At 40.9% G+C, this 24,872-nt stretch overlaps 1 protein-coding gene across 2 annotated transcripts in view; it reads left to right on the forward strand.

The window, feature by feature from the left end:
• CSRNP3 (cysteine and serine rich nuclear protein 3) overlaps positions 1 to 24,872 on the forward strand; it is a 169,849-nt gene that overhangs the window by 52,506 nt on the left and 92,471 nt on the right. The window contains exon 2 of one of the 2 annotated variants that reach the window (XM_048869293.2): positions 14,803 to 14,973. In XM_048869293.2, the coding sequence (XP_048725250.1) occupies positions 14,826 to 14,973 (148 nt within the window). In that variant the 5' untranslated portion in view covers positions 14,803 to 14,825. Of the gene's footprint in view, positions 1 to 14,802; positions 14,974 to 24,872 lie in introns of those variants that run through there. The other variant, XM_048869296.2, reaches the window with a different exon arrangement.

Here is a 24,872-nt window from a genome sequence, read left to right on the forward strand (position 1 = left end):
TATGTTGCATAGCAATACATGCAAAGCAAAGTCAATTTAAAACAAGACAGAGTCTAGTAATGATATGTACTAGCTTCATGCATCTTGTATAACACAAGCATGATAAGTGATAAGGTGAGCTTATATGGGGCTATTAAGTATCTCAGAACATATTTAGAAAAATACAAGATGTAAGTGATTCCTGTATAACAAGAGGCAGCTTTACAGCTGTAATGGAATTGTGCCAGTTTGGCATGAGTCTTTTTATCTCTAGAAATAGAAGCAACAATTTTATCTACTGAAAATAATGAGAGTGTTCATCTCACATTGCCTGTCACTACATCTGTGTTATGCAGGATTATGATGGTAATGTAAAGAAAGAGAAAACTAATGTAAGTTCAGAACAGACAGTGCAACTTGCTGCCAGGCTACGGCTTTTCAGCAATTTTCTGCATTAACTGTTCAAGTCTGAAGAGGAGAAAATGTATTTGTTCTGTGTGAAACAGCTGTTAAAACTTCTTCTATTATATAGAAGTTTATCAAAATTATATACGTGAAGACAAAATGTTTTACTCTGTGTATCATTCCCCAAAAGAAAATAATAAATTCATTAAACTCATTGTTTCCAATTCAGCTCTCCTAAATTTATTATGCAGGTATTCAGTTTCTTTTTTTTTGCCCTTAGTGGTTAAGGTATTACAACATTTCCCAAACTTTTGAAATGTGAGCTTTCCTTCAGGAAAATGACACCCCTTGTGTTCCCACCTTACCCACCATATGCAAGAAACTTCACCATGGATAGTTATGGAAAAAACTTCTGTAGGGAAAGCTTCCATCTCTATCAGTGAAAGTAATTTTATGTCCTGAAGCATGAGGGTTTATATACTTACTTACTCCCTGACTCTCTAGACAGTGCAGGTTCTTGGCTACTTATCCCCACCTTTTTCTTTCAGGAGCATATTTTTCTCTCTGATGGTAATTCACATTAATATCCCTCCATCCCTCCCAATATCTCCTTGGTCAGCCAAGAGGTCAGACACTACAAGGCTGTCCTGCCAAGAGATGCTTAGCTGCAGTGTCTTCTGTCATCCTGACTAAATGATCTGCCCACTGAAGTCAATGGGATTTCACTACAAACGCTATACTTTAGTTCACCATAGACCTCCCATAGTTCCCTATTAGATCTTCTCCACACATCATTTTCTCTTACTGACTCCAAAATTCAACTCAGCTCCTTATTTTCAAAGGTATTTAATGGTCTTTTTTTTTCTCTCCCAGTAAGTGCCCAGGTCTCACATCCATGTAAAACAATAGGACTTACGATGGTCTTGTTATCTGAAGCTTGGTTTTGCTCAGTAGTTGTTTGGAGCTGAAAATTCTGTACAGAGAGGATTAATAGGCATTCCTGAACTGTAACCATGCCTTAATGTCCTCCCTTTATATTCCTTTGATTTTTGCCTTAGAATTGATATGATGGATGCAGTGAGTCTTGACTACCATTGATTCTGGGAACATTTGCGTACATTATGTAATATAACTCATTTTCCATCTTTCTCCTGCTTTTTCTTGCATTGCATTAATTTTCTTATGGTTTATGCACATGATTAGGATAGCGTCCCATGTGAGTTGTGCTTTTATTGGCCAAGAAGTTCCTGGGAGCAGTAAAAAGTGGAAGCATTGTTGTAATACAGGTTAGGCTCCTGTGTTAATCTCTAAACTCCTTGGAACTGTACTCCTTTGGAGATTAAATAAAATGTAGACAATTGCAAGGAAATCCATGTTGAAAGGAACAATTTTAACTACTTATTAATATAGAAGAAATGTGGAGAATAGCCTACAAATAAAAATCCAGGAACAGGAGGCTAGAATATGGGAGGAACTTGATTGTTTTATGCTTCTGCTGTGCCGTTAACCTCTAAATCAGTGGTTCTCAACCTATTTACCATTGTGGGTCACATATGCAGCTCTCTCTGTGTTATGTGGGCGGCATCCACACAATATGTATACTACCTGTATGGCCCTGAGGATGTCACATGGGCCGTGGGTTGAGAACCACTGCTCTAAACAATGCGATCATAAATTTAGATCTGTCCATACTTCAAGCTATGGGCTACATTTTAAATTCACCTTTACCCTAGTTCCTCTTAGCCACTTTCTTTGATTGTCCTTACCTCTACCATAGACAAAACACCTTTTGCTAAGCTTAGAGGCCAAACACCACACATATAAGTACAAAGGAAAGGTCACTTTAAAAAGCCCTTAGACAAGCAGAATATTGGCCATAATTTCTATCTCATGCAACTAGTCCCATTGATGTCAATGATCCCAGGAAAAGCATGTGAGAAGGATTTGGCACTATGCTATGCAGATGTAAGTTCCAGCACTAGAAGGCTTGGAGAGATGGAACTCTCTGCTTCCCCTTGTGGGTGAAAGGGGGAAACATAGCTCTGGTAGGCTTGATTTACATGTTATTACTTCACTACAATGCATTTCTGTGTGGTGCTTTATGTGGAATTTGGTTGTGTTGTGGTTTTGAAATTATATTAGATGGTGCATATAATGAGGGAGAAATTATAAGAGATACTTCTTGGGGCAGAGCAAGCCACCCTGCGCTAAAAGGTAGTGGATTCTGGTAACAGAGCCCCAAAATTAAAAAAAAAGAGGAGTAAGAGCTGAAGGACTCTGAGATGCCAGGGGCATTGTCAAAAGAACCAGGAGATCTGGAACTCTGTGTAGACCAGACTTTGCAGGACCTGGCCAGCAGAGCAGATTCTGCAGGACTGGTCTGACAGTGGCACAGATTTAACTCTGCAGGACCTAATTGGTATTGCTTGCTTTGCTGGACTGAAGCATACAGGCAGAGAGAGTCTCCTGGTGGATACTTGACCACCATGATATCTAATTGGGTTCGTGAATGAGAATTAGGTGGGTAGGAACTGAGTTCTTGGTCCTTGACTAGTAGGGCAAATTAATTAAGACAGTGGGGCTGGGTGTAACTCTCTCATACATTGTTTGGGATTTGTAATTTTATTTTATTTAAATATATGGCTGTGTTTTTCCGAATAAACTTTTTTTGTGGTTTCATATCATAGAGGACAAGAGTGCGCTTGAGAATGGGGAAGAAACTCCTGGAAACATATGTGACCAGGGAGATAAAATTTTAGTTGGTTAGAGCTGAAAGTGGAAGTATGGCGTTTGTGAGGACTTGCGCCACCCATTTAATTTATTAGAAAGGGTCCCCTAGACTTATAGAACCTGGCCCTTGTTACTGTCATCAGCGCCTGGCAGAGAAACTGCAAATAGTCCTCCCTCCTCACACCCTCCCCAAGTAGTAGTAATAGAATTTCCACTACATAAGAAAAATTCAATAATACTTTTCACAGTAGTACATTTCAGGGCAAATGTTGATAGGGTTTGTGCTGTTAAATAGGGCAGCTGAGCCTGAAGAAGCAAAGCGCAAATGGTGTTTGCACCCACTGAGCACATAGACACAAATTTCTGCCTGGACCGAGGGTATATGAGGAGAAAGGTAAGGCCAATAAAATGCATCCTCTGTAGATTTCTCAGTGGAATCCAGCTGATGAAAATGGTATATGGAGACTTAAATGTGCACCTGAAATTGTTCCCATAAGTCCCTTCACTAGGGGAGCAGCTGATACCAGCTGCTATGCATTGACTCATTACCCTGAATATTTAACAAAGATGTGACATATAGAGACTAGATCTCACAGCAGCATATTTTCTGTGTACATATGGGTCAATATGAGGCACAGAAGACAGATGCACAGAAAGGAGGCATCCTTTAGGTTTCTTGGCTGGCAAAGACCCCGACCATTGCCCTGGAGTGCCCTTCCACATGCCCACTCAGAAATTACAGGCCAAAGATTAGCTTTAAGATCAGGCTTCTGGAGGTAGTTTTTCAGATTAACAGGCTTGACACTCAAACTGGACCTCTGAGGAGTTTCAAGGGGATCTGACAAGTCAAACACACAGAGTCATGGTTTATCCTTGGCAGTTAGTTGCAACCACCCTGGTTAATGTCTGCACCCCCCGGGAGTCATGGCCACAGGATTCTTTCGGAATCAGAAAGCCATTGGCACTGCCACAGTGATAAGCAATTCTGTATTCTTGGTCTGCATAGAAAAGTCCCTACGTGCAATTTTCTTGCTCTGTATATATTCTCCTAGTGAAGCCATTACAGCCTAAGTCAGGCAACTGATGCTTGTGAGTAGAGCTGCCAGTGACAGCAAAACAGTGGTTACGCCATGTCTACACTGGCACATACATAAGCAAAACTTTTGTTGCTCGGATATGAATAAAACATACCTTTTACCGGCATAAGTGCTCGTGTCCACAGCACTATGTCGGCAGGAGATGCTTTCCTGCTGACATAACTAGCACTGCTTGTTGAGCTGGTTTTATTATGTCAATGGGAGAGCTCTCTCCTGTTGGCATAACGCAACAAAGGCACATTGTTTTAAGCTTCTAAGTGTAGAAATAGCCTTAGCGAACATTCATTTAAATTCCAAACAGCTGTTGAATCCAGGTCTCGCACCTTCATTATTTGAAAGCATTCACACAATGGATTTTTGTTCGCATTAATGTTTATCCCCTTACATGAATGCTTATTTTCACATGCAACAAGGTTATTTGTGTGTAAACAAGTACAGTTATCATTTTATTCCTATTCATTGTTCATCACTTTCTTGCTTAAAATGTTTCAGTCACCCAATCAGGGAGCGGAGCAAAACAATACAATACGATTTTGGTAACCAATCATGCACCTCGATTAATGAATAGTCAAGGTAAATCATTCACAAGCACGCCTATCAGCTGAAATTTGTTCACATGAACAATTCATTAAGTAATTACCCATTGCAAATAGATTTGTAAAAATCAAATTTAGTTTGCAAACAAGAAAAAGACCTAAATTCAAAGTGAATATTATTCACACTAAATAATCCAAATATCTCTGCTTGTGAGCATCAGTATTCATGACTTAATTGAAATTACCCTCCCAAGTCTTGCTAGTTTATGACACATGCTGACTGGTCAGAGGGTGGGCGTTGTTTCTGATGGGTACTTTGCGGTAATGTTTTATATGCAACATCTACTTCTTGCATCCTCTTGTTAGTAATAGGATTCATTTGTAAAAAGAACTGATTATTGTTTGGAAACAAATATGTATGTCTCTTAGAGACAATATCTACTTTTGCACTCATCCCTGATGATACAGCTGAGATCAAGGCAAAGTGCCATACACCTCTACCCTGATATAACACGTCCTCGGGAGCCAAAAAATCTTACCGCGTTATACGTGAAACCGCGTTATGTTGAACTTGCTTTTGGCCTCGAGCAAAAGCATTTTCTGTGGGCGCCTCTTGGGGGTGACAGCGGGTGTGCGGTGCCCCGGGCCAGGCTGACAGGGAGCTCTGGGCGTCATGGAGCTTCTGGAGCCGTTTTCATGGCCGGACTGTGCCACTTGTTGTGGGGCTGCTGGCTTGCAGCAGTTGCTGTGAACGGCTGTGGCACGGGGCAGTGCGGTGGCGGGATCGGGTCGTGCTCTGCTGCCAGCCCACTGGCTTTGCCACTGCTGCTAGGGATGGATGCGGTTCGCGGAGCCGCAGTGAGTGTCAGGCAGCAGCAGAGAAGCGGCTGTTGTAAAGGGGAGGGGGCAAGGGAGGCACGCTAGCCACAGCCAGTGCAGCCTCCCTCCCCCGCCTCGAAAACATGGGTATTAGTGTCTGAGCCAGAGAGCGAGCTGGGGAAGTGCCGCCGGCTTGCTGTGCTGCAGTCCCCTGTCTCTGAATCAGTGATAGCGACTCATGGAGTGGAACCCGTGTGGTGTTAATCTGATTATACGGAGGAGGAGGAGGAAAGCTGAGACTCCCATGCCTTATCCAACGCCCCTGTCCGCTGACCGCCCCGCCCCCAGAACCTCCGAACCATCCAACCCCCACTGCTCCCTGTCCCCTGACTGCCTCCCGAGACTCTCTGCCCCTTATCCAACCCCTCAGCCCTGGCCCGGCACCCATAACACGCCATTCAGAGCAGCGTGCTGGAGCCAGACACGCTGACGCGCTGATCCTCTGGAGTGTGCAGCCCCGCCCACCAGAGCGCTGCTTTACCATGTTATATCCGAATTCGTGTTATATCAGGTCACGTTATATCGGGGTAGAGGTGTACTTGGTGGCTCATAGATTAAATCTTTTACAGTGCCTCTGTTTTTTTATTTTACTGTCTGGATATCTGTCTGTCTAGCTTTTTATTAAGACACTCATCCTCTGGGTATCTGAGAGGAATAAATGCTAAACAGGATCTAGCAAGTGGATGAGGGAGGAATTTTTTTTTCTCTCAAAGTGTGTGTGATGGGATCCCTAGGGTACAACCTGGAACTGGGCTACCGCTGTGCCCCCTTAACTCTCCAGCCTGGGCTGTCTCTCACAATGCTTTGCTAGTGACAAGCAGCAAACCCCTCTAGGTGCTGCTATCACTCAGCACAACAGCATGTAGGGACCCACATCCAGCTAGATTGCATGAATGCTCCCAAAGCCACTCATGAATCACACAGAGAAAGGTACCAGCCAGTTCCCCCAGGTCTCCCGCCTTGCACCTCAGAGCTGTACTGTCTTTCCCTGGTCAGAAGCCTGACCAGTGTAAGTTTATTACCCAGTCCATCCCTCCCTCAGTGTGGAGAGGACATGTACAAGCCTTTGTAAACTGAGCTGAGATTTCCCAAGCGCTTCAACAAAAACACACAGTCTTAGGTAAAATATAAAACATATTTATTAACTACAGAAAGATAGATTTTAAGTGATTATAAGTGGTAGCATAAAAGGTCAGAAATAGTTACCAAAGAAAAAAGAAGATAAGCACGCAATCTAAATCTTAAACCTTATTACACTAGTCAGTATTTAGATCTAGTAGTTTTCTCATCCCATTGGATGTTACAGTTCTTAATACACAGGCCTCTCTCTCGCTCTCTCAAACCTGGGACCAGTCTCCTCAGTTCAAGTCTTTGTTTTCTGAGTGTTCTTGTTGTTTACAGTGTAGGTGGGAGAGGAGAAAAGCCAAAGGCATGATGCTACTGTCCCTTATTTTATACCTGTAGTCCATGTGCCTGGAAAATATTAGCCCAGACATATCCTGATGGGCTTTGCTGAGTCACAGGGTTGAGCAATCCTCCTGGTGTGGTCTTGCGCAACGGAGTCATAGAGTTGAGCGGTCCCCACTGAGTGGTGCTTGGGCAGCCCTCTTACAGTATTGTAAATCCCTTGTTGACAACTCTTCTGCTGATTCATGGTCATTGAACACTGTCCTGGGTGTGGTTTGCTTCCTTTGTATGTCCCTAGCAAATTTACAGCATATTTCAGTAACAACCGTATAGCAAAAAGAAAAGGAGTACTTGTGGCACCTTAGAGACTAACCAATTTATTTGAGCATAAGCTTTCGTGAGCTACAGCTCACTTCATCGGATGTGGATGTTCAACATCCGATGAAGTGAGCTGTAGCTCACGAAAGCTTATGCTCAAATAAATTGGTTAGTCTCTAAGGTGCCACAAGTACTCCTTTTCTTTTTGCGAATACAGACTAACACGGCTGTTACTCTGAAACCAACCATATAGCAGAATCTCATAACTTGATACACACTAACGATACACATTTTTTGAAAACAATGGGTTTCATCAAATCATGACCTTTCATATGATATTTTACATGGCATACCTTGTACAAAACATATAATTTACATGACGGTGATGAATATGGGGGTTCCAGCGTGCTGCTTTGAGGTACAGTATTACCCAGTGTGTTCCCGAGCTTTTCTTCTTTCTGAGCTTCAGTCAAAGACTGATTCCTATAGTGAGATTTTCATCTAAAGCACAACAGTATATAATTTATCTTTTCATATTTGTTTATGTTATGGCTATTTTATATGGGATGTATCTGAGGTTTATTCTTCATAAATATATGCCATAACTGTTCGTCTGTGGGATTTGTCTATTTCAAATGTGATCTTATGTGAACAGTGTGCTATTGTGTTCAGTTTTGCGGAGTAGTCAGTTTATTTTCAAATTACGATTAGGAAGAAAGTGCCATTTGAGTCCTTTGTCATTGCATGAGTCCTTTGTCATTGCATGAGGATTTTGTTGATTTCTTATTGTCACATTCCAGTCTGTTATCTGGTCTTTTAGGTATCTTTTATCACCTTTCAAAGCAATGGCTGGAGTGGAAGATAGGAGAGGTTTTTACTTCTCCCTGTGCAGCACAACTGACATAGCTGATCTTTGTGGTTTTGAATTTCTCCTCTGGTGCCAGTGAAGTACCAGAGGTTTGGCTTTTTTGAGTTGTTTTTTCTAGGGTTAATTTTGCATTGCAACGTCAAGAGATGACACCATAATGAACAAAAAGCTTCTTTAGGGACCTTCAGTACAGCACTTTATCTCCTTCAAAATCTCTTTTCAGTAATTCCCACAAAGCTTTTCGGCCCTTTCACTGTTGTTCAGAGACATATTCTTTCCAAAGGAACATTACAATGAAATGGTGGTTATGGTCTAACAAATTTCCCAGCCTTCCCAGGTGTGGAAGGGGATCAGTACAGACAGTGTGCTATTATACATGATCTTTCTCTTGGATTCCTAGTGTAGATGGGACTTGATTATATGATTAATTTCAATATCTCCTGGTCTACAAGCGATATTTTATAATCAAGTGTTTAAAATGTTTTCTTTGAGCTCTCTAAATTTATGGTGGCTGACAGTTACCTGGCACTGTGGAAGGGATGAGCCTGTTTCCATGAAGGTCTGCAGACTCTTGCTTTGCCTGTCAGTGCAGTTGTGCAGCTAGACAACTGGCTAAATGATAACCACAAGACTAGTTTCTTCAGACTGGAGGAAGATTGAGGTTGGTTAAAAAAAACCTTTTCTTCTCTCAGCAGGCCCGTCTGCTGCAGCAAGTTGCCAATTCCTATGAGAATCCCTATCTATGCCCAGCAACTGGTGTTTGATTTACGGCTCACAGCCGTGAATACATGTGGTTGGAATTGCCTGTGTTAGTATTGCTTCCTCTATTTTTACCTTTGTTTGTTCCAGTTGTGTATCAGTGCCATGTTAAGGTGGTAAGTAGTGTGATGCTGGTGGCAGGGGATGATGTGAAACACAGGCACTGTGAGCACTTCGAGGAGTGGCATGGAATAAATCAGCAAACATGGAAGACCCTAGTGCCAGGTTGTTGTTCAGCTGTGAGTCAGCAAGCTGCTCGCTCAAACCAGGAAACAGCTTAACAATTAGACATTTATTAAATAACTATGCAAAAGAGTCATATTGTCAACTTTCCCATTTGTCTTTGGATACAGTAATATGCATTGAACTTCCTCCCATTTTTCCCCCTCCCACTAAAACTGCTGATTTGATGCAGCAGATCCCTGGCTGCCGCACACAGCTGCCCCAGTGTGTGCCAATGGAAGGTAGAATGGAGTGGAGAGCTAACTGGTAATCGAGGGTGCTGAGCCTTACAGTCTTTTGATTTCAGTATCTCTATCCATGCCACACATCTGGTTTCCACAAGCATTGTGGTATTTTCATGTTACTGGGAACAGTCTTTTGCCTCTGTACAGTGGATGCTGTGAGGAAACGTAGCGGCCTGCTTATGTTTCTTCAGGGTATACTTGTTGCTATGATATGTCTGTGCATGGTATGGCTCTCTATGACCTGTTATGATGTGATTACAGGCATGTCTTTATTATTTATGACATGTCATGACTTGCTCATGTTTCGGTGATGATCAGAGCATTTTGTAGTTCCTGTGCCTTTTGGTCCATGCTTTCTAACAGGAGTTCCACCTCTGTATATCTTGCTTTCTGTCCATGCAGCCCTTATTTTCTCTGTCACTGTTCTGTGCTTTGGGTAATGACCAGTTCGTGAGTGGTCAGGCCTAGTCGTTGGAGCCAAAGGTCAGACCCGAAGATAGCATGAGATACCAAACCGAAGATTAGAGCTGGAGACAGAGTCCAGTGCCAAGGCAGGGATCAGAGTCTGAGACCGAGTCAGGTGCCAAGCCAAAGGTCAAGGGCATCAGGGGTAAGGCACAGGAGCAAGGACCTGGAGTAAGGCAGGAGGAAAGCAGGAATTGGGAATAGACAAGGGTCAGGAACTAGGAGCAGATGGGGAGTTGGGAACTAGAATCAGGTGGGAATACAGGACTCAAGGATCAGGTAAGCCAGAAGGATCCATAGTAGCAGCCCGCCTGAGATTCCCCTAGTTGCTCAGACAACTTCCTGGTTTATACGGAGCTCCTCAGACAATTAGAAGTACTGGATGTACCACACCTCCCCCAATCAGGAGCTTTGGGGGTAAGGCTATCTGCAAGCTAGCACTTCACTGGTTCCCTTCTCTGGTGGCTCAGGTGAGCTGCTTGGTGTTGGTCGTGCCCTGAGCATTGCCTGAGACCCATGGGCCTGGGATTGAGGCCTGCAGTCCCTCACACTCTGTACTCACTCAGATGTGTGTCCTGCAGGGCCTGGTATCAGTCCCTAAGTTGCACGATATCAAGAGAATGGGTATCACAACCTTTGTGGCTCCACTGCTGAATATGTAGTGTTTGTCTGGCTACTTATCTCCTGCCACAGCATACCACATTTTGAGAGGGTAAGGCATTGTTTGTCAGTCACCCTTTGTTGGATGTATGGTCTTCTATTACCATGTGTTTTATGTGTTTTCCCTTCCACTGAGAGCTTTGGATCCTGTTAAGGTGCAGAAAATATTGTTATAAGCAGTAATATGGCTGCAATGTATTGGATGGTAGACATGCCTACGAGGGGCATAGAATCATAGAAATGTAGGGCTGGAAGGGACTGTGAGAGGTCACCTAGTCCAGCCCCCAGCGCTGAGGCAGGGCCAAGTAAACCTAGATCATCCCTGACAAGTGTTTGTCCAACCTGTTCTTAAAAGTCTCCAATGATGGGGATTCCACAACCTCTTTTGAAAGCCTATTCCAGTGCTTAACTACCCTTATAGTTAGACAATTTTTCTTAATATCTAATCTAAAATCTCCCTTGCTGCAGAGTAAACCTATTATTTCTTGTCCTGCCTACGGAGGACATGGAGAACAATTCATCACAATCCTTGTTATAACAGCCCTTAATATATTTGAAGACTTGTACCGGGTACCCACTCAATCTTCTTTTTTCCAAACTAAAGATGTCCAGTTTTTTTAACCTTTCCTTATACCTCAGGTTTTCCAAACTTTTTATCATTGGACAGAGTCCAGAGGAGAACAATTTGTCCCCATCTTTCTTAAAGTGTAGTGCCCGGAACTAGATACTCCAGTACCCCAGCTGTGAGTACTCACCAATGCCGAGTAGAATGGGACAGTTACGTTCCCTTATCTTATGTACAATACTCCTGTTAACACACCCCAGAATAATAGTAACCTTTTTCTTATGAGCATTCCTTATTTATTACTGTGCAGGTAGAATGTGGGGAGTATTGACTTCTGGGGTGGCAACTGTTGATACAAATGGTATCAAGGGATCCTCCTTTTCAGTACCTATTATGTGTGAACCATTTAATCTATCACTGTGGTATCTGAGCTCCTGAGTAGTAGACAGCACCTCTTCTTCACCCACACTTTCCAATATGCTCTGCATCTGGGAACCCAAACTTTCCAGGTAGCAGTGAGGATCAGACTTGCTCATACCCAGATGTCAAAAAGTGTTGTTGGTTATTTCTGTTGCTTAGCTATTCAAAACTCAGATGAGACTCATATAGGACTCTCAAGTTTGTGAACCTATATTACAAATGCCAGATATACTTAATCAAGGAAACTGAAATATCCCAGTTCTCCCAATTTCTTCTCCCAGCCACCAAACATCACCTCAGTCTTATCCATACTGAGCCCTAACCCTTATTTAGGCCCCATTCTGTTAGGCAGTAGACAAGTCACTCACTCATACTGACTAAGTCAGATGAAATGGAAATATGAGTTTTGTCATCAGCACACAAGAAATACCATAATCGTTATCTCCTCAGTACCCACCTAAAAACTCTCCACATATGGATTGTATGGGAGGAGTGACAAAATGGAATCCAGCGGAAGCCCAACAAGAGGAAATATTCAGAGCAATTTCTCAAAATTATCCTCCAAGTTCTCATAGAAAGAAAGAAAAGTGGCGACTCTCAAGGGTGATACCACCTACCCCTGTTAACATGGATAGTCATGTCAACAGTATAGAAGGCAGCTGGTATTGAAGTTCTAACAGGGTCCCTGATCTTCATTCATCGCCACTACCAGGAGGATATCATACACAATATATCCATGTAGCTTCTGTACCACCATCTTGACTACATTGCTACAACAACCTTTTCAATAACTTTCCCAAGAAAGAGAGATATTCAAGACAAAACAATGAATAGCTGTCACTTTCATAGAAGCAAACATCTTGCCTTCCTCCTGGGAGGTATTGACAATCCACTTCAATAAAGGCCCTAACACCTCCTCGATGGCCTTCAGCAGACAGGAGTAATATGGATCTAACTTGCAGATCATTGCTTAAAGGTCCTGTAGAACTTAATGGAGCAAAACTAATTTCAGTTCAAACTGAAATGACTGTATCCACTCTTTGAAATGGCTCTTCTGCCATGAAGGCATGATGCTTAGTCCGGGTGAAAGCAATCTTTGCAGAGAAATTCAAAAATTCTTCTCAGTCAGAAATACTCGTTTCTGGTTACCATTTGTAAACATCCCAGATTCCACTGCTGCTCACCACCTTGAACAGTTCTATTGATGTGTACGATGCCTGTATTAGTCATCTAGCCATCATATTGTACAATTTGTAGCAGGGCATGTCTGACAAATGGGTATTTATCTGGAGATAATCCTGGGCTGTATGAAATTCAGATCTGAGGTTTCTAATACCTCACAGTTTAAAGATACTTAGAGTTGGGGTTTTGGTTTGCCTCATCCCTCTTGATTATGATACAGGTCTGATTTTTGGGTTTGGATTTTGAAGCCTCTTCTACCCACACCCTAGGGATGTGTTTGATTCTGAGGTGTTGGTTTGACCCATGTCTAGTTGAAACAATAAACAGCTTACTTTGTCAGCCTCTCTCAGCATTCCCCTGTCTATTCTTAGAGATGGTTGAACATGAGTGTTTTCTTCTTCACACTCCAGCTGCTCCTTTTTACTCTCTTGTACAGCCATAATCCTTCGGCTTTGATGTTGCAGTCTGTTGCTATGGAAATCATTGTGATTTCACAAATTCGGTGCTGTAAGCACTGCAGGAGGTAGTGGGAAAAGATAGTTTGCAAGGGAGACATTTGGGGGAGGGGAAATAGGGTGGAGAAGGTCCTGTATGTGCTTCCCAGGACCCACCTTTTTCCTCTGTTTTTTACTCATGATTGTTTTATTGACGGACTCTGAAACCCATACTGTTGCTCTTAAATCTGCTGCAGAGGTCACTGTAAAATGATGCAAGGTGCTATATCCCCTGTCCCAAGGGTAGGCATGAAATGCTTTCTCTGCAAACCTGCTCTTGGACCAGGGAGAAATTACATCTGGGTTTTGAATCAAGGTGGGACATCTGTCCAGCCTGGAAAAATCCCTTTGAAGAAAACAGATCTTTCCTAAACAACAAAGGGGAAAGGAGAACCATGACAAACAGGTTCACATGTATATAATTCACATATAATTTGTAAAGGTTCGTCTTTAGTGGAATCTGTAAGGCAAGTGTATAAAGCACTTCTGTTATGAGGATCAGTTTAGGAAATCCCTTGGTTTTAGCGTTATATTGCATTAATTCCAGATCCAAACTAAAGAATTTCCCAAATCAGACATGTCCATAGATATAAAACCTCCATCTTGCAAAGGCAGAATTAATTTTACTAGAGAATTTTAATGACAAGACAAATCAGATGGGTTATAAATTCGCTGTTATGCTCAAATAAATTGGTTAGTCTCTAAGGTGCCACAAGTCCTCCTTTTCTTTTTACAGTACAAGCAAGTGGCACTCAAACGTCTGAAATTCTTTCCTACTTTGAAAGCATCAAAGAAATTGCTTCTTATCTGCTACTTACAGTTGATTTTCCACTGATCAATGTAGGAAAAGGGTAAATACATCTGCAATACTGAAATTAATGACTTACGGGAAATCATTTTAGATCCACTTCATAAAATGACCACTATTGGTGGTTATTAGTAAACCTGAATTCCACTGTATGGCACATTTGTAAATAAAGCAATAGGCAAGGTATTAAATATTTTGCTTTTTAAAAAATATAAAAAGTAATCTTAGGATTTTCTTAAGGAAAATTATCTCAATCAGCCTTTTTAAATCTTATGCACAGGGCCTGAAAGACCACTTGTGCTTGTTAATGAAAAATCATGTATTGTCTGAAATAAATGTACTTGATTCCTCATTTAATGTTTCTGCGTACTGGGCAAATTCAAACCTGGTGTAAAAGGGTACTCAGATATTGACTTCTGCTTGGTTACATCACTTTACTCCAGCTCTGAATTTGTTCCTTTGTTAAGAATTATGGATTATTTTTTTCTGTGCAAGAGTTTAATTCTAGACCTTTGACTGTGCTGATAGAATTAAATTCTTTCATTAAAGAGAGTACAGAATTTAAGTAATGATGTCCATGAGATAGATAAATTTTTAAAAATTTCTTTTGGTCAGTTTAACAAGTCCCAGTATGCTGTCATTCAGCTGGATGTAGTAGCCACGTTTTGTCTGAAAACTTGCATAAAAAAATTGCATTTCAGACTTTGATTGCAGTCAGCGGTCAAATATTTCAAATGCTTCATTGCTCCTGTTCCTGTTACAGGTACATGTGACAGCATTGCAGCTATGAATGGAATTTTAAAGAGGAAGTTTGAAGGAGTTGACGGCTTCTCACCCTGCTCTTCTGTACAGGAATCAGACGATGAAGTTTCTAGCAGTAAAAGTGCTGATGGTGCCGATAGTGTCAGTCCATCTGCTTCTGATCATTTTACCTGTAAGTACTAAAGTCATATGTAAGGTGCAAAAAGGAACAATGTACCGGCTTAGAAGGATGCAGCTGTTTTTTAAAATGATTTTTTACTGATGATATCAATGTTTGTTTCAAGTAATTTTTCTGTGTTTATCAACTGAAGTGTTTGTTAGTAGGACAAAAAATTGCCCAAGCCTGCCAATGGTAGGTATTTATTCAACAACTAGAAATTGAGCTTCAGAAGTTAAATTAGATTACATAATAATGTCTTATCTGCTTGTTAGAGAGAATGCAACATAGACTTTTTCCCCTCTGAAGATTTCCAATGATGTTGAAGAACAGATTTCTATTTGTTCATTTTTGTACGAAGAAATCGGCTATTACTGAAATATACAGATCTAAAAGTAAAACTGATGTCCAGTGCACCTGCTTACTCCATGTCTGGATTTGGCCTATTCTGTCCATAAGAGTGAGTGCAGGCTGCTCCAACTTCTGTGATAGTGTGGCTGCTCCTAGCTTTGTGGGCTACTACTACATAGGAAGCTTATGGAGATTCCTGCCCCTCCTCCATCCCCTATGGACAAAGTGCACCTACAGGAGTTAACCAAGAGAGCAGTGTCTTCACTCCTTTGATTGCAGTTGTGTTTGGTCCTTGTATGAGGCATGAAAAGGAAGGGAACGTTTCTTGAAACCTTCCCCCACACATCCCACTCATGACCCTGTCATAATATGAACATGAACAAGTTAATTTACAATGCTGTTTTTCTTAGGATTTATTCTCAATGTAGAAAAGGCATGAAAGGCTGAACTTGCATGAGCCTTCTGAAGCCACACACAACCACATGTTCATCATGTTTCAGAATCTGAAAGTGGAAGGCAGCTTAGGTGAAAGTGATCATAAAATGACAGAGTTCATGATTTTAAGGAAAGGTAAGAAGGAAAACAGCAGAATAAAGATAATGGATTCGGGAAGGCGTACATTAGCAAACTCAGGGAGTTGGTAGGTAAGATCCCATGGGAATCAAGTTTAAGGGGAAAACAGTTCAAGAGAGTGGGTTGTTTTTCAAAAAGACATTATTAAAGACACAAGAGCCAACTATTCTACTGCGTGGAAAGATAGGAAGTATGGCAAGAGACCACCCTGGCTTAACCAGGAGATCTTCAATTATCTGAATCTCAAAAGAGAGTCCTGCAAAAAGTGGAAGCCAGGTAGAAATTGCAAATAATGAATATAAAAAAAAACCCACAAGCACGGACGGACAGTATTAGAATGGCCAAGGCAGAAAATGAGATTAAACTAGCTAGAGACATAAAGGGTAACAAGAAAACATTCTACAAATGTGTTAGAAGTAAGAAGACGACCAAGGACAGGGTAGGCCTGTTACTCAGTGGGGGGAATAACAGAAAATGTGGAAATGTCAGAAGTGCTAAATGCCTTTCTTGTTTCAGTTTTCACCAAACAGGTTAGTAGCATGGGACATAGTGAACGCCAGTGAAAATGAGGTAGGAGATGAGGCTAAAATAGGGAAACAAGAAGTTAAAAATGACTTAGGGCTAGTCTACATTGGCAACACTAAAGCGCTGCTACTGCAGCGCTCTTAACGTGCCTTGTGTGGTCGCGGCACAGCGCTGGGAGAGAGCTCTCCCAGCGCTCTAAAAAAACCATCTCCACAAGCAGCGCAGCTCACAGCACTGGGAGCGCTGTCTACACTGGCGCTTTACGTGCTGAAACTGCTACGCTCAGGGAGGTGTTCTTTCCCAGCCCTAAGTGAGAAAGTTGCAGCGCTGCAAATTTCCAGTGTAGACAAGCCCTTAGACAAGTCAGATGTCTTCAAGTCAGTAGGGCCTGATGAAATACATCCTAAAATACTCAAGGAGTTTACTGAGGAGATATCTGAGCCATTAGCGATTAGCTTAGAAAACTCATGGAAGACAGGAGAGATTTTAGAGGACGGGCACAATGTTTGCCCTCCTCTATAAAAAGGGGAATGAGGACAACCTGCGGAATTACAGAGCAGTGAGCATAACTTCACCACCCAAAAAGATAATGGAGCAAATAATCAAGCAATCAGTTTACAAGCACCTAGAAGATAATAAGGTGATAAGTAACAATCAACATGGATTTGTCAAGAACAAATCATGTCAAACCAACCTGATAACTTTCTTTGACAAGGTAACAAGCCTTGTGGAAAGCAGTAGATGTGTATCTTGACTTTGTAGTAAGGCTTTTGATACTTTTTCACATTACTGTACCTTGTCAAAAACAAACTAGGGAAGTATAACCTAAATTGAGCTACTATAAGGTGGAAGCATAACTGGTTGGCAAACCGTTCCCATGAAGTAGTTATCAGTGATTCATAGTCAAGCTGGAAGGGCATATTAAGAGGGATCCTGCAGGGATGGGTCATGCGTCCAGTTCTGTTCAATATCTTCATCATTGATTTAGACAGTGGCATAGAGAGGACACTTTTATAAAGTTTGTGGAGGATACCAAGCTGGGAGAGGTTGCAAGTGCTTTGGAGGATTGGATTAAAATTCAAAATGATCTGGACAAACTGGAGAAATAGTCTGAAGAAAATAGGATGAAATTCAATAAGGACAAATGCAAAGTACTCCACTTAGGAAGGAACAATTGCCAAATTGGAAGTGATGGTCTTGGAAGGAGTACTATGGAAAGGGATCTGGGGGGTCATAGTGAATCACAAGCTAAATAAGAGTCAGTGTCATACTGTTGCAAAAAAAGTGAACATAATTCTGGGATGTATCAGCAGGAGTGTTGTAAGCAAGACACAAGAAGAAGTAATTCTTCCACTCTACTCTGTGCTGGTAAGGCTTCAGTTTGAGTACTGTGTCCACTTCTAGGCACCACATTTCAGGAAAGATGTGGATAAATTGGAGAAAGTCCGGAGAAGAGCAACAAAAACTATTAAAGGTCTAGAAAACTGGACCTATGAGGAAAGATTTTAAAAATGGGCTTGTTTAGTCTGGAGAAGAGAAGACTAAGGGGGGACATAACCGTTTAAGTACATAAAAGGAGAAGAGTAAAAAATTATTCTCCTTAACCTCTGATGATAGGACAAGAAGCAATAGGCTTAAATTGCAGAAAGGGAGGTTTAGGTTAGACCTTGGGGTTGTTAAGCGCTGGAACAAATTGTCTAGGGAGGTTGTGGAATCTGTCATTGGCGATTTTAAAGAACAGTTTAGACAAACACCAGTCAGGAATGGTCTAGTTCAGGGGTTCTTAAGCTGGGGGTCAGGACACCTCAGAGGGTTGTGAGATTATTACATGGGGGTACACAAGCTGTCAGCCTCCACCCCAAACCCTGCTTTGCCTCCAGCATTTATAATGGTGTTAAATATATTTAAAAGTGTTTTTAATTTATTATGGGGGGGGTCACACTCAGAGGCTTGCTATGTGAAAGGGGTCACCAGTACAAAAGTTTGAGAACCACTGGTCTAGTTATTACTTAGTTCTGCCTTGAGTGCATGGGACTGGTTTAGATGACCTATTGAAGTCCCTTCCAGTCCTATACTTCTGTGGTTCTATGTATAATTTATATAAATGAGTAATAATAGTAATACATGGACTTTTTATTGGCAGACATTTGTGGCTGCCTAGGAGGTGGTGAGCATGGACCTTGGAACAGTCAATACCATGTTAATTTCAAGGTCAAGCTGTTCAGTGCAACCTTTGAAATACACCTGGAAGTAATAACTAAGTGAGAGTGGAGCAACTTCCTATGAACATATAGAACCTCTGCTCTAGCCTCTGCCCTGACTTTGACCGATTTTCAAAAGCACTCAAAGTTGATGGGACTCCGCAGGGAGTTTTACCATGAACCTCAGTGGGAGCAGAGTTAGGCCAATGATAAGTATTTTTGAAAATTCAACCTTTTCTGTTTACTCCTCATTGAATTAAAAGTGGTATTGAAGATTTATACAAATTAAAATGGTTTGGGACCTAGTTATTTGTGAGAACCACCTCAACCTCATTACCACATAGTGATTGCTTGGGAGCTCTGAATCTGAACTCTGCAAGCCCAGTAACAGGGTTTTCTCAGTCTGGAATTCATTTTACTTGACAGTCTGCCAGAGCTTGAATCTAGTGAACAGGCTTCAGGGCTCGATGAAAGATACAGTCATTGTTTATTATTTTTGGCTTGGGTTCTTAGTTTTTGTTTGTTTCATTCCTGACAGAACAGCAACCTATTTACTGACATTTCTGTAGGCAGTGGCAGTACTTTGTTAATTTGATTCATTGTGGGTAATTTCTTAGTAAGATTTTCTTTTTAAAAAAAATAATTGTGAAATAAGTGTCTGACTGCTACAGCAATAGACAGTACAAACCAATGAAGTAAATCAGCCAGTTTAAGTGTTGTGATACTTACATGACTTGCGGTACGTGGTATGTGAGATGTGAAGCAAAAGAGAATAAGTAAGTTTTGAACATGAGCCTTGTTCTCTGTTTGCATCTTGCATAGTCATTTGTGGCTGTAACATGCTACAAAATCAAAATAGTAGCATTTTATGCTCACTTTGCACTCAGTTTTCACAGGCAGGAATGACTGCACAAGGTGCGAGGCAATGTTGAATCAGACCCCAAGTCTGAGAAAAATAGAGACTTTATTTTAAAAAGGAAATAAAAATGCAAAAATTCTTTTAAAATATTTGAAGAACTTTTGACTGGTTCCCTGCTCTCCACACAGTATGTAGTTTTAGGAAAGCTGAGCTTTTCCTTTCTAAAAACTTGTGATTAGTTAAAGTTGTTGCCCAAATTCTGTTAGTTCCATATTTTCTAGAAAGAGACTGTCATAGTCAGTCTAGCATAGGTGAGAAATTAAAATGTTTGGGACATTTTCTGAAACAGGTTTTTTGAGTATTCTAGAAGAACATTTTTCTTTTCAGTCAGATGCTAGTGAGCTTAGGATTCCTGCTTTTTGCTCCCTACACTCAGTAAATTTTACTTTGCAGTCAGCCATTCAAAATGTGAGTATTAAAAAGAATGAACTGTCTATCTCCAACTGTAAGGAGAATACCACATTGAGGTCAATAGGATTACTCACAAAGATTAGTCATGTGAGGGAGTTTCACAATTGGGTCCCCTACTCAGGGGGTGCTGGAACTATTTGTATAGTGGGGGTGCTGAGAGCCATTGAACCAAACTGAAACCCTGTATATGATGGAAATCACTTCAAGTCAGGGGATGCTGCCGCACCACCAGCACCCTTAGTTCCAGCCCCTATGCCCCTACTAGTAGAATGCAGAGGAGGTCTCTGTATATTGCCTCACTGTCATAGCATACACTATACCCACAACAATAGCTCCAACTCTGAGGAGATTCATAGATTCATAGATATTAAGGCCAGAAGGGACCATTATGATCATCTAGTCTGACCTCCTGCACAATGCAGGCCACAGAATTTCACCCACCACTCCTAAAAAAGACCTCACACCTATATCTGTGCTATTGAAGTCCTCAAATTGTAGTTTGAAGACCTCAAGGAACAGAGAATCCTCCAGATGGGAGGCACATTTGCTTTTACCTAGCCCTGAGGCCACTGTTTCTTTTCAAATTCATTCCTCTTCGGCTTAGCTTTATGAAATATTATATTTCTTCTGTACCTGTATTCCCTGAAGTTTAGACTACCACTGTCCATTTGCAGCCAGAGTACTATTCGTAAAAATCCAAAACAATTCATAGGAATTCAGTTCACTCTTAACAATACATATGGAGATCAGTCAGTTCTCAAAGGGATTGCTGAGACACAGAACATCACTGAAAAGAAAAAACATTGTGCTATGCACTCTTGTTATCCATATCTATACTTAGTCATTCCTTGTAATGAAAGTAAAATGTTAAATATTTTCATATTTGCCAAATTCTTACAAATAGAATCAAATTATTTTCCATTTGCTTGGCAGTGTCTAATGGAGATATGTATGCTTCTTTTCATAATTTGTGAGAAATTTTACGTGCGTAAAAGTGCAGTGAATTCAATACATAGATACCATTAAAACTCTATTGGTGTTTCAAATGTAAAACATTTTTAAGACCTGTGTTTGAATTCCACTGGGCTGGAGAGGGGTGGGAAACCTGGAATACTTACACCTACCATTGACAAAAATCACAAAATCAAAATCTTGAAGCTAATGCACTAGTATCTCTCCCATGTTTTTGAGATTCATCGTGCAAATAAAGCAATCTGATGCTTTCTGATAATTTGAGCATGTAGTATATATGCTGAAAGAAACTTCAATCTGACCTTCGTAAATGGGTGCCAGTTTGTTACTTTTGGCTTATGGATAGAAGTTTAACCAGTACACTCGTGGAACTTAATACAATCAATGGAACTCTGGGACATCCCCAGGCATTATTAGCCTACTTCATGAGTTGTTCATTTGACAGCTAGAATAATTAAGTAGTTAAACCAGCAGAGGAGAAGGCTACATCTCAATGAATAAAATCCCAAATTCTAAGCAGAATGAGGCAGTGAATGTTAAGTTTTAAATTAAATATAAAAAGGGGCTTTTACATCATAAGAGATCCCAACACCAACAACAGAAGTATATGTATACAATATCTCTTATATATGTGGCAATAAATTAAAAAAACTGTCTTTAAAGAATCTTAAAATTATGAGATCTGCAAAATGGGACTGTTTTTTAACCAGGTTGTTAATTTCAAGTAAATGTTGTATATAAAAGTAGTAATAAAATAAACCATATTTCAAGACGTAATTATATTTTTGGTTAGTTGATTGATTTAGATACTGTGATAATGCAGTGTTTATGACTAAAGCAGATATTTGGCCTTCATTAGGGCTAAATGCTCCCCTCTGTTTCTGTGTGTGGTTGTGAGCAAACGAGTAAAATTCATGACCTTGAAGGGAGAGGGAGACCTAGAAGTGGACAATGCCAGCTCTGCACTATGCTTTCCCTTTCTTTCCTCTTCCCCACAGAAATCCATCTGGGGATGTCCCATAGGGATCAGCCTCTGGCTAAACAAGGAGTCAGGAGGGGGTAAAATTATTAGGAGGGTACTCTCCAAAGCTGCTCCCCCCAAAAAGCTCTGCAGAGCATTTGTGTCCCCCTGAGTTTCCTCTTCCATACATGGGACTAACCTGACCAGGAGACAAACTGGCATTTAAACTTTTACTGATGCATCCAGATAGCTTCCATTCCACAGGTTTTAAAATGTTTAATGGACATTTTTGTAGATAAATGTAATTATAAATGTATATTAATAAACAGCAAAATAGGTAGCAATCTTAATGATAATATCTTTAATTTAAGAAGGCGATTCCATTGTAAGACTCTGTCTTCAAGCGCTTATAATTTTTTGCAGCATAAACTGTAACACTAAAAACAATGGGGTGAAATCCTGGCACAACTGAAGTTAATGGGAGTTTTCTATTGATTTCACTGGGACCAGGATTTCACTCTCTGTTATATCAGAATTGTCAGCAATCTCACAGGCATCTGAGACTGGTCGGAACTCATATCTGCCGCAGGCCACATGGCTGCTGTAATTTATGCCAGGTGGAATGGACCTGGATCATTAGAACACATGCACTGACTATGCTAGCTCCTGCCCCCAGACAGCCCACTCTGCTGTGCTTCCTATAGAGAGTGGGGGAGTAGGTGATGTAAAGCCTAGATTTCGGGAACCTTCACGTGCCATCAGCATAAAGGATTTGGTGCTCTGTGTATGTCTGTGCTTTACATACACACACTTAGCGTGGGCACCTTAAAATTTGTCATTTACTTTTAGAAATCTTTAAACATTGTCATATTGATGATGATTCTGATTGTAAGCATAGGGAATATGAGTATCGGATAGTATCCTATTCTAAATGTATGTACCCAAATAAAAAACAACAACAATTTCCTACCAAAAAGTTAAGGATGAATGTATGTTTCAAGGAATCCAGCTGACCGGAATCCCACCAACAAATAAATACATAAAATCATAAAAAATGCTACGTCTCTTACAAAATCCCCAAAGTTAGAAAGTATTGAAATGAAAGTTTAGGGAAATCTAACTGGCTTTCCACTGTCATAAACCTTCATCAGTCACTGTCACACCACCCAATTTTCTCCTCTCTAGTGAACTGAGCATCCGAACACTTCTGTGAGGCATGCTATTATTATCTCCATTTCACAGATGAGGCACAGAAAGTCTAATTCCAAAATTTTCAGAAGTGGTCTCTGATTTAGGTTTCCTCCATTCTTAGTGCCTGACTTGAGAGACGTAGGGAGTAGTGGGTACTGAACACCCACAAAATCAGCCCTATGTTTCTCAGGCTAATAATGCAAAAACTGAGGCACTCGAAATTAGAGGCTAGTTTTAAAAATTTTGGAGTTAGCTTTTCTGTGCCACATGTAGCCCATCTGTAAAATATGGGGATATTACTGCTTACCTCCCAGACTCTAACCATAAGATTACAATAACAGATATTATTTTGTGATTAATACTACTGTGTTTTGGATTTGAGAACTATTTGACTTTCTGGTTAAATTCACCCAAGCATTTCCAAAATGAAAACTTGGGCCAGTAAGTGATTTCCCAGCAGACAGTTTCCATTATACTATTGCTATGTCATGACTGACTTGTTCTACTTTTTGCAGTTTCCATGACAACCATTTTGATTTTTGATCTGCAAAGAATAATAATGTATTGCGAAGAGGTATAAAATATTTTTGGAACATGTTATTTCATCAGAGGAATAGAGCAAACACACCAGGGCAGTTTTCATTAATCAGTATTGTAATTGTAGAATCACCGTATAAATATGAATCTTTGTTTATGACCGACTGCAGACCACGCCTACTAATTTTCCAGATAGTATAGAACAAGGAAATACTGGAAAATAATGAAGCCTTATTACAATTGTAGAACAGCTTTCTGGTAAAGTAATAATAATACTTAGAGATTCTTAGGCACCTTCATTTTGAGTATCAGAGGTATTATCATTCCTATGTTACAAATGAAAAATTAAAGCAGAGTAAGATTGTGATTTGCCCAAGGCCATATATAGCAAGTCAATTTCAGAGCTCAGGTGACAATTTGGAGGCAGACAAAGTGTTAGCAACATGGTAATCAAGAGGTAGATAAGTGGGTTTCTTGAAGTGAGGGGCAATAGCAAAGCAAGGTGAGTTTTTGGGGTGGCAAGAAGGGTGTAGGAGGAGCTTCTGGAGGAGCAGAGAGTAGATGCTGGGAAGATGTAGTGAAGAAGCCAGTAGCAAGGTGGGAAGACAGCTTGTTGAGTGTGTGGGTCACCTCTGGTGTGTGAAGAAGAGAAGAGAGTCCCTCACTCCCATGGAGGGAGGAGGAGGTTGGCAAGCAGTGACCCCCTCTCCACAGTAAGACCAAGGAGATGGGAGTGGCAGATCTCACTTGGCAAACATGTCAGCCTGCAGAAGGTTTGGAAGTTGGCTGGTTGGTAAGTGAGAGAAGGGAGGAGAGATGGGTGAGTGAACTAAATGACAGTTGGCCAGGTTTCTTAGATCAAAGAAATTTAATGCACCAAGAATGTTGAAAATCCTTTGTGCACTGAGGAGGACTCATTCTTTTTCACTTCGGAGGTTTTGTGCAGAATCATGAGGAAGGATGGGGTGCAAACTGATGTAACCTGCTAGTAAATCCACTGCTCCCAGAACATGTGCTCATACACCACCCAGTTTAAGTAACAAGAGAAACACTACAGCAGTTAGTGTGTTCATCCTAAATACTGGAAGCTAGTGTAAAGGCTGTATGAAGTAACTTTCTCCCTGATACTGTTGTCCTCTTGTTTCCTGCAAAGCAGTTAAGTAATTTCTATTGTGTTCATCTGGTGTCAGCAACAGATTGCTCTGCATAAATGTATTGCTGCTGATTGAGAAATAGTATGTAATAACAATTTTAAAAATTGCCATCCAGTTCT

Source organism: Caretta caretta, chromosome 11, assembly GCF_965140235.1.
Source record: "Caretta caretta isolate rCarCar2 chromosome 11, rCarCar1.hap1, whole genome shotgun sequence".
NCBI classification, from domain to species: domain Eukaryota; kingdom Metazoa; phylum Chordata; order Testudines; family Cheloniidae; genus Caretta; species Caretta caretta.